General features: G+C 43.5%; 1 protein-coding gene across 1 annotated transcript in view; it reads left to right on the forward strand.

Annotated features, from left to right (window-relative positions):
• LOC111953702 (gamma-aminobutyric acid receptor subunit beta-3-like) overlaps positions 1-11,266 on the forward strand; it is a 58,756-nt gene that overhangs the window by 30,685 nt on the left and 16,805 nt on the right. Inside the window, 6 exon segments of the mRNA XM_070435554.1 lie at positions 1,649-1,696; positions 2,370-2,461; positions 2,600-2,667; positions 10,939-10,960; positions 10,963-11,112; positions 11,115-11,160. Of these exon segments, the coding sequence (XP_070291655.1) occupies positions 1,649-1,696; positions 2,370-2,461; positions 2,600-2,667; positions 10,939-10,960; positions 10,963-11,112; positions 11,115-11,160 (426 nt within the window).

Here is an 11,266-nt window from a genome sequence, read left to right on the forward strand (position 1 = left end):
TTCCCAGTCGTGGCCAGACACAAGCAAGAGGCATTGAAAGAGGCGGAGGCTAATGACAACATCACCATCTTCACGCGGATACTGGACGGACTGCTGGACGGCTACGACAACAGACTCAGACCAGGACTTGGAGGTAACGTATACCGACTTACAGACCACTCTGATCCAAACTCATATCACTAGAGGTTACAGTACAATGCAGTAACAATGCAATACAATACAGTGCAATACAGTACAAATAACGTTTTTCGTGTTACATACCCTTGGTCTCAAGTTATTTGTCCACTCAGAGCGGACTAGCGGCCCGGCGCCCCATCTTAGTCAGAAAACACACTCACCTCCAGTTGCCGCTCACGTGCACACACTGCAACGGTTTGCTAACCGGTGCGTTATAAGTGCGACAGTGAAAACGATCCTCCAGGAACTCCAAGCGTCACTTAACTTTCCCCTGTTATCTTACTTGCCACTGTAGGCTACTCTAGCCTATRCCTATTGCTGTGGTTAGTTAAAACGCCATCCTCTCCCGCAAGCTAATTAGCTGTCTAGTCGAAATCAATTTAATGAATGAGGGGCAGTGGGTTGATCCATCCAGAAGAAAAAAAATAAGGCTATATCCCAAGGACCCAATAAAACAGTATACCTATTCACCTACATGTCCAATTTTGGTCCCCTCTGTTTACCTAGCCTTTTCTCTCATTCAGTGGGAAATGCGTCAGCTTTGTTGAAAAGAGAAGTGCCGCTTATTATAGTTCTWATGCACATGGTACCGCTGCCTCCAGAGTACTGCCTTTGATTTCGAYCCCGACCTATTATGCCACGATGACTCACCAGCCTAAGGTCCATCAATGAGAATTATTACGGTAATGATCAGAGGAAATCGAGAATGAACGCACTCAAATATGAAAAGAAGGATCGCAATACATCAATGTCTATCAAAAGGTGTGATTACACAATCTTACTGAAAAAAAAACAATTTATTTTTATTTTTATATTTTTACAGTTAGCCTGCATCAAACAAAGTCGTTATACCAATTGCCATAAGAGGGTACTCTAACTCCATATTTTCTGACAGAACATTGTGCTGACTAATCATATTGCACTCTCCTGTAGCACGGTATTCAATTTCTATACCTTTTTACATTACAATCAATAGTTGACAGTTCAGTTTGACAGATCTATAATACGTGAATTATTTGCACCAAGTAGACACGTGTTGCACTGTCTTGTAAATTGCTAGGTATTATGTGAGTTATTTAAGTGGTGCCAAGGTGTTTCAGCCCCATGTTTGAACTGTACAGCGCCGTCCCCATAGCGCGTTCTGACCCTACSGTAATTCCATCGGGTGGTGCTGTCCACGGTGCTGAAACAAATTTGAGCCTGTTAAAATACTTATTCCTAAAGTACAATGCTTATCATATAAAGCACTATTATAAGAACATCACATGGTCCAAAAACAATTTGCCCACTGCAAAGCTGCTATAGCTACACCTAAAACTAAGTTGACTCAATTACAGACTTTACACTGCGTTGTATGTTGCCAGGTGTGAGTTATCACCGTATATGTAAATCAAAGTCACCATGTGTTACTGTGCAGGTGAAAATGAAAGTGTTGTACGGAGTCATATTTCCTCTTGTTTCCCCCCCCCAGGAATGCAGTCGATGGAAACAAGAAGTTGTTTGCAATCTATGATACCAGGTAAGTACGTCAGTCAGTCAGACTGACAGCCCCCACGGGCTCGAGTGGTCGATTTGATTATTGAATAGGACTTGGAGGAAGGGAGATAGACCCCTTATGACACGTTGCATCAGGTATAGCAATTCAGTCTAGGCCTACATCTATTTGGCCCATTATGTGAAATCTTATTGGGATTAGAACATATTCAGGTTTATAGTCAATTAGATGAATATCTGGAGTGAGAGGGGTTGGCTCCAATCCAAGCAAGTACCTTTACCGCCTCCACCGGTGGCGTCTTTGCCAGTAGCCTATATACATTTCAGTTAGGAGTATAGTTCCTTCATGTCTCCCGGTTGCATAGAGAGAGAGGAGAGAAATCCAAAATACGAGTGATGTCAAACCGAACAGATCTGAASGGTCTGAAAAGCCAACGACTTCCTCCACGAGAACTTGCCAATGGAATTATCTGATTTGTAAACACATTTGTACCGTTTTTGCGTTGCACGTTTTTCACCAAAACAGTAAGGAATGTGGGCTTTTCTGAGTGTAAAATTATTTAGTGTTCTTTCAGCACCAGTGATTGTAGCTGTCGTGTGCTGCGCACAAAGGTGAGTGATTTCTCYAGTAAAAGTGTGACGGGAAAAACGAACGTGCAAGTTTTGTAGTAAACGCAATCTTTTTGTTGTTGTTTCAGCGTGAATGAACCAGGGAACATGTCGTTTGTGAAAGAGACGGTGGACAAACTACTAAAGGGATATGATATTCGTCTTCGACCAGACTTTGGAGGTACGTTTTCAAAAGTGGGGCAACCATGTTGCAGCGTGTCCATGTTTACTATGCAGATTCGCWCATCTTGGGCTCATATTGCAGCYATTTTTCGAATTCACTGTCATTGTAAATKATACCATTGCATTTGCATTACAGGGGCCCCTGTTGCAGTTGGCATGAGTATAGATGTGGCGAGCATAGACATGGTATCGGAAGTCAACATGGTGAGTGAACTCGCCCCCCGATTACTGTAAACATTGGGACTCACACAATTGTGCTTTTTGCTTTGCTCACTTTCATATAGTACTTGAATATGTTTCTCCTGGGATTCACGTGATGCGTAAACTTTCATTCAAAATCATGCAATAATGTCCTACAATTAGAGTTATTGTGTGCCTAACTATGTTTCACAATGTTTGTATTCGGCCAATATCACGTCAGATACCGGCCGCTGTCCATCAGACTAGTACTGAAAACATATGGTCTACATTTAGGATGCCGGAGAGGTACTCTGCTCTCTTTTGTCAGTTGTCTTGTGTTTGTATGTGTGTTTTTACTCTAACTCAATTAACATTACTGAGTCATTCTCCSCTTGATCTTGTGCGTCAGTTGTGCTAACTCTGTTGGTATGTGGCATTGGAAATTGAAAAGTACAGTATGTTCAGCAACTCCAGCACTTCAAAGAGGAGTATTAGAAGCTTAGACATGGGCATTCTCTCCCTCCCTCTCTCTCCCTCTCTATCTCTCTATCTATCTCTCTCTCTCTCAATTCAATTCAATTCAATTTGCTTTATTGACCTGACGTAACAATGTACATATTTCCAAAGCTTACTTTGGAGATTTACAAGATTAACATAATTAAAATAATAATAATCTATTGTCAATGGGACAACAGTAACAATAATAATCAAGGGTCAAAATAACCAATAACAATAACAATGGCATAGAGGACATGAGCAAGGATGGTTGATCTGACAGACAATGTACCTCATCTTATGGCAGGCAGCAATGTAGTGAGCTGCCGACACACAGCTCTCTGTGTCCTCCCCCTATAGGACGGGTAGTTTGTTCTCATCAGAGAGGTCTTTTGAAAACCTTGAAATAAGGTTTTTTTTTCTCTCTCCCAGCTCTCCCTCACACTCTCTCTCTCTCTTTGCTCTCAAGTTCTCTCTCTGACTGTCTCTCTTTCTCTCTCTCTCTCTCTCTCTCTCTCTCTCTTCTCTCTCTCTCTCTCCTCTTCTCTCTCTCTCTCTCTCTCCTCTCTCTCTCTCTCTCTCCACTCTCTCTCTCTCTCTCTCTCTCTCTCTCTCTCTCTCTCTCTCTCTCTCTCTCTCTCTCTCTCTCAAGCTCTCTTTCTCAACTCTCTCTCCACGAACGCCGCAAGCGCGCACACACACACCACACACCACACACACACACACACACACACACACACACACACCAACACACACACACACACACACACACACACACACACACACACACACACACACACACACGCACACACACGCGTACCTCTACACCCCCCACCCCGCACACACCTTTACCACCCCATGTATCTGTGGCTTGTCTGTGAATACACATGCCTGGGCTCAACATCTTACAATTGTGCCTGTGCAGTGTGTATACTGGMWAGTGGMGCAGCATGTGCACAGCAGCTGTTCGCGTCTCTATCAGAAATAATGATCTCTGGGCTGCTCCCCTATCTGGGGAGGGGGGACTTCAGGTGAGAAGCCACTTTAGGACAGCGCCAACACATTTCAAGTTTCAACGTTTATTCGCCATGTGCACAGGATACAACAGGTGTGAAACAGTACAGTGAAATWCTTACCTTGAGAATGCAGTGTTAATAATAACAATAATATAGATAACAAAAAAATATTGAAAAAATAACTAAGATGTGAGTTAAATAAATAAGAAAATTCAAGTATATACAGGTCAGTTCCAGTACTTTATTCAATGTGCAGAGGTACTGGAGTGGTTGAGGTGGGTTTATACATAAAACGTGACTGGTGTTAGGATATACATGTAACTATTCAGAGCCCTTGACTTTTTCCAAATTTTGCTATGTTTTATTCTACAATTTATTAAATTGTTTCCCCCCCTCATCAATCTAGACACAATACCCCAGAAGGACAAAGCAAAAACAGGTTTTTAGATTTTTTTGCTCATTTATATATACAGTATGTATAAAAAAAAATAAAAAGACATTTACATAAATATTCAGACCCTTTACTCAGTACTTTGTTGAAGCACCTTTGGCAGCGATTACAGCATCAAGTCTTTTTGGGTATGACGCTACAAGCTTGGCACACCTGTATTTGGGAAAGATGGGGACTTTCTCCCATTCTTCTCTGCAGATCCTCTCAAGCTCTGTAAGGTTCGATGGGGAGCGTTGCTGCACAGCTATTTTCAGGTCTCTCCAGACATGTTCGATCSWKTTCAAGTCCAGGCTCTGGCTGGGCCACTCAAGGACATTCAGAGACTTGTCCCAATGTCACTCCTGCATTGTCTTGGTTGTGTGCTTARGATTGTCCTGTTGGAAGTTGAACCTTCAACCCAGTCTGAGGTCTTGAGCGCTCTGGAGCAGGTTTTCATCAAGGATCTCTCTGTACTTTGCTCCGTTCATCTTTGCCTCGATCCTGACTAGTCTCCCAGTCCCTGCTGCTGAAAAACATCCCCACAGCATAATGCAACTGTAGCGCTTTTCTTCTTCTTCTGACAAGGAATATGAAGGATGGGACCAAAATGCAGCGTGGTACGTGTCCATGTTAAATGTATTAAACTGAACACTGAAAATACAAAATAACAAAGGTGAAACAACGAAAAAAAYGAAACAGTCCTATCAGGTGAACCAACACAAAAACAGGAAACAACTACCCACAAACACAGGTGGGRACAGGCTACCTAAGTATGGTTCTCAATCAGAGACAACGATTGACAGSTGCCTCTGATTGGGAACCATACCAGGCCAAACACAGAAATACAAAACATAGAAACAAAACATAGAATGCCCACCCCAACTCACGCCYTGACCAAACCAAAATAGAGACATAAAAAAGGAACTAAGGTCAGAACGTGACAGCAACCACCACCATGCTTCACTGTAGGGATGGTTCCAGGTTTCCTCCARAWGTGACGCTTGGCATTCAGGCCAAAGAGTTCAATCTTGGTTTCATCAGAGCAGAGAATTGTGTTTCTCTTGCCTTTTGGAAAACTCCAAGCCTGCTGTCATGTCCYTTTTACTGAGGAGTRGCTTCAGTCTGGCCACTCTACCATAAAGGCCTGATTGGTGGAGTGCTGCAGAGATAGTTGTCCTTCTGGAAGGTTCTCGCATCTCCACAGAGGAACTCTAGAGCKCTGTCAAAGTGACCATCGGGTTCTTGGTCATCTCCCTGACAAAGGCCCTTCTCCCRYGATTGCTCAGTTTGGCCGGGCGGCCAGCTCTAGGAAGAGTCTTGGAGGTTCCAAACTTCTACCATTTAAGAATGATTGAGGCCACTGTGTTCTTGGGGACCTTCAATGCTGCAGAAAGTTTGGGGTACCCTTCCCCAGATCTGTGCCTTAACACAATCCTGTCTCTGAGCTTTAAGGACAATTCCTTCGACCTCATGKCTTGGTTTTTGCTCTGACAATGTAATAGTGTAATAGTGACCGGTAGCAGGATAAATAGATGCATACAAATGGTAATGGCAATAAATAATCAATGGACTGCAGTGTAATGGAGTAATACYTCTAATCAATTTAAATTTAKYACAGGAGCACGGAGAACAGTCCAWGTCTCGGGTTTATCATACACGTGATATTCTCAAGAACAAGACGCAAAAAGGAAAATACAGAGAGACAAACAGAAGAAAAAGATGAACTAATTAATTCACTGAKTACATAATGGATGTTCTGGATGATGTTCAATTAAGACAACAAGTTTTGGATGATGTAATATTCATCCTGGAGGATGTTCAAGTGTCTCAGGACGCTGATCGAGGATCTGTTTTGCCCTTTAGATCATAATAAAGGAGATGACGTTGACACGAAGGACCCAAACCTGGATCAGCACTCCTCCTTTTATGACACTTGACACATACGGACCCTGGTCCTGTAGTGATTGCGATCCTTCTAGTAAGCACTGTAACCCGACCAAGTAAACCATTMATGTGCTTTGATCTTCCTGAAACCAGGGACAGTTGTCTACCTTGGAACAGGAGGCACTTTTGCGCCGCGACAATGRARGTAGCCTGTAGGAAATGTGCAAATGAGATGCTCCTCTTTCACTTTGATAGAAGAATCTCTTTGAAGATAATATGTAGTCCCGTGGGGACTCTGTATCTTTGAAATGGCAGAATTAGCTCTAAAACACTGGCTGGGCCTACATGTGTAGGTAAATTCTGCTTTTGTGTATAGTCAGTGATCTTTGGTTAATAAGCTGTTCTCTCTCTCTCTGTGAGAACCTCAGTGATGGCTACATTTGCAGTTTGTCTTCCAAAGGGATGTTTTCTCTCTACTCTTAACACTGCATGGAGGAGGCAGGGGAGTGACTGTCATAGCCGTAGCCATCAGTTACCATGGGAACTAGGGTAATTACGAGCACTAACTGTATGACTGTGTGTTGACTGCACCCAGGTGATGTAATAACTTGAAAAACAGTATTGACCAAAGAAAATTTATGAACAATCTGGATGGCCACTGTGCACTTCCTTTGTTATATTTCCGCAGTTTATTGAACAATAGATTTTTACTTAAATTACTGTCCATTTCAGGTTAGTTGAATCTCAGGCAACTGGAGAAGAAAGAGAAGAAATGTTTTAGGGTAGCTTCAGTCAAGTTGTTGTTGTATGACACGCTTATTGTGTGTCGTATGGAGGAGATACGAACCCGTAAGGGACTGCAGAAATAGATAACGCTTTGAATTCACTCTGAGATAGCCCGAGTAACCAGCCGTCAGTACAAGTCCCTCTGCAGAGTGTGTGTGGGTGTGTGGGTGCAGAAAATCTGTCATATGAAGTGGAGATTTTTCCTCTCTCCAACTGTTCCTGTCATTACTGTTTGCTTTTCTCTGTGTCTATCTGAAKAAATCCTGCCCATAGACCAYACTGACCCTGTAATTTACATATAGGTTCATTTTAACGTTCCATCAGGGACTATGTGTAACCAGATGTCAAAGTGCACCATTATAACCCTTATGAATATTGACAGGTCTGCTAGGGGTTGTGAGGCAATTGGTCTCCTGAAGTTAAGGCCGTATTTCCCAGAGTGCTGTTGGAGAGTTAAAAGAGGAGTAATGGGGTTATGCTTCAACGCTGACCCCCACTTTATCATTTATGATTGCTATCGGACATGATTCTATCGATCCATGAAGCCAGCTTTCTGCAGTAGCATGATCCCTCTACAACGTCTATAGAGCGTGTGTGTGTGTGTGTGTGCGTGCGTGCGTGCGTGCGTGCGCGCGCGCGTGTGTGTGTGTGTGTGTGTGCGAGTGCTTCCTTTTGGGCATGGCAAAAGCTGAAGATAAGTGCCCACATTTCCGGTGCAATGCTTTGGCCCAGCATCATATCATGTTGCTTGTGTCGGTGTACACAGGCAGTTATTTATCCCTTCAGTCTTCTGTGTAATTCTTGGTCACTTCCTGCCCCTTGTCAATCACTTGTAAATCCTGTATCAAGCCTTTTATCACCATTTTAATCCTGATTTATCTATCAAACCCCACTAATGCACATACAGAGAGATCCATTGTTATCGCAGCCAAAGCTCTGTGTGTTTAGAAGCCATTAGTATCCATTACATCTCCATATATGGCTCTGGGTCTCCCCTCTCATAGTGTATGTAAGATCATTTCTGGGGGTAATCAGCTCCTCCTACTAAAGGCCCTTAGAGTAGAACAGAGACCATGCATGCTATTTTTAATATGCGGCTGAGGTTCACCACAGAAGTGGGGAGAGAGGGTGATTTCCCGCAGTGAAAAATGGKCTTCCAAGAAGAAATCTCTTGGGGAAGCCTGTGGAATTGCTTTGAAAATGACCGACTGCGTCAAATGATTCTTGACTGAGTTTTGATTGATAAATGATGATCACGTGTAACCCGAATTGGCTGCATTGATTTGTTTTTATAACTGCATTTGCAATTTTGAGGATCACTGTTCGTGTAGGTTATCGCTGTTGGCCTTAGTATGCTGTTATTGATGGTTACTATGGTTACTAAGGTGGCTATTATTTCTCACACTATCCAAAGGTGTTTCAGCCTAGAGACTTCAGTTGAGCTATGAGCGACATACTGTASTCGACATAGAGAATGTTTGCGATCAGTCCGTCACAAACCGTTAGCTGACTATTGCCACTGCACTATRAATATCTCCTTTGATTTACGTCAATCTGTATGATAATATATAGCTAAGGACCRTACAGAGGTTGTGTTTGTGYAKACAGTACATGATGGCATGTGGGGACCGCATGAAAATAAGCCTGACATAGCTACTCACAATATCAGTTGSTATTGTATTGGCTAATGACCTTGGGGGCTACGCATAAATTCATCTTTCTACGAATGCGTGATGTCATAAGGAGCCCATTTGTAAATGCACTAAAAGTACACAGATTTACGTCAASGGGTGTGACCATAGAATTACGGACGTTGTTGGTGGGATGGGGCCGGTTCCATAAAGAGTGGTTTTGTGTGAAAGSATGATCATGATAAGCTAGTTTGATAACGAGGAGCGTCTGTTGGAGACAGGGAGCAGATGCAACGACAAATGAGACTAGTAGGCTACTGCGTCGGTCAGTATGCAGGGATCATCACACACTGTAGGCTGAATAAACGACGCCACCAAACAAGAGCAGGTTCACATCTCCCACCAGGGCTGTGTCCCAAATGGCACCCTATTCCCTATACAGTGCGCACTACTTTTGACCAGGGCCCACTATGTGAGGAATAGGATGCCATTTGGGAGCACCCAGTGTCATCAGGAACATTAGGTCACTAAATGAATTACAGAATGACAAAAAAAATGCTTTCTTGGTGAATGTAGTAGCAGTAAAATCGCGTATGCAACCATGACTGATAAGTCCTTACAGGGTGCGTTATTGAATGAAAATAAATTAAAAGCACAATCACACACACACACACACACACACACACACACACACACACACACACACACACACACACACCACACCACACCACACGCACACCACACGCACACCAGCTAAACAGTGTGCAGTAAAATTGTAAAGAGCCTTCCCCTCAGTACTTCCAGGTTGATACTTTGACGGAATTGAAACTGCAGATTCCTCCTTTAAGGAGATTACCACAATTGCCACTGTAGCATGACAGCATCAGTGTGATAAACTGTCTGATTCAGAGTCAGACTTCACAAGGTGAGCAACTACTCCTTTATTTGAAATGAATCTGTGATTGTCCGCGTGCAAGATTTATAAGAATTCCAAGGCAGCTGCTGCTTTGAATGCAGGACCCGGCTACAGTGGTTATTTAAATCATTCATGCTCTTTCATGTAAAAGACTTATCTTAAAACTACATCCCTGACGGTTTACAATTCTCACCCCTGGAACACTCCCATCTTGAAATACCTGAAATAATCTCCAGGGACATCATTGAACAGCTGGTTGGAGGTGTAGAGAGTCATACATTTAGTGTACATTTTGTATCTCTTTATCTAAAAACTGATCAAATGGAGGGAGTACGTGCCCCCTCAGTTCAATTGGCATGACGTCCTGCCTCTGGCTCCCTCCCTAGCGAGCTGCAAGGACTGAGTAGGCTGTGCACTGAAAATATGGACCCAATACCACACAATGTAATTGGCTTAGTCAGAGACCATGTGGTTGGCTCCACTCATAACAGTGCTGCTGGCGTAGAGCGAGAAACACATTGCTGTCGGGTATTTTGGAGTGTGTGGCGGAGCCACTTGGACAGACTCCTGGTACAGCCTGGCCCTGCCTACAGTATGGCTGTTGTGTAACACCATTAGGACTGTGGCTGAATCACACGGCCATGCCACACACAGCCATGCCACTGCTGCCTGGTGGAAGCCTTCGTACTGCGTCGGCCATTTTGACACAGAGGGTCGGTATTGAGGAGGAGTGGAGTGGGTTGAGTGGGTCTGAGATAAAATTTGGAAAACCAGTTTGGTAGGCATGGGATGGGTCAGTGAGTAGAGTACTGTGTGCCACCACGTTTCAACCTTACCCCTCACCATTCTGACAGCTTGTGACTGACTCAAACTCCACAATCATTCTCAGAACTATGGGGTGCAGCCTCAAGAAACAACACACACACACACACACACACACACACACACACACACACACACACACACACACACACACACACACACACACACACACACACACACACACACACACACACACACACACACACACACACACACAACACACACACACACAACCACACACTGTATGTCAATCAAAAATAAGGAAGTGAATATACTACAGTATACTAACATCACCATATGTTAATCTCCTTCCAGGACTACACTTTAACCATGTACTTCAGCAGTACTGGAGGGACAAGAGGCTGGCGTACTTAGGGATCCCGCTGAACCTCACCCTGGATAACCGGGTAGCAGATTCACTCTGGGTCCCTGACACCTACTTCCTGAATGACAAGAAGTCCTTCGTCCACGGTGTGACGGTCAAGAACCGCAGATCCGCCTCCACCCGGATGGAACAGTGCTCTACGGCCTGAGGGGGTTCCAAAGCAGTGAATCAATGTGGTTCTAGATGAATGCATCCAAGACTGATTCATTTGAAGGGATATCATAATCTTTAATTTGATTATTTTATAGTAATTAAAGC

The sequence above is a fragment of the Salvelinus sp. IW2-2015 genome, linkage group LG27 (genome assembly GCF_002910315.2).
Source record: "Salvelinus sp. IW2-2015 linkage group LG27, ASM291031v2, whole genome shotgun sequence".
Classification (NCBI taxonomy): domain Eukaryota; kingdom Metazoa; phylum Chordata; class Actinopteri; order Salmoniformes; family Salmonidae; genus Salvelinus; species Salvelinus sp. IW2-2015.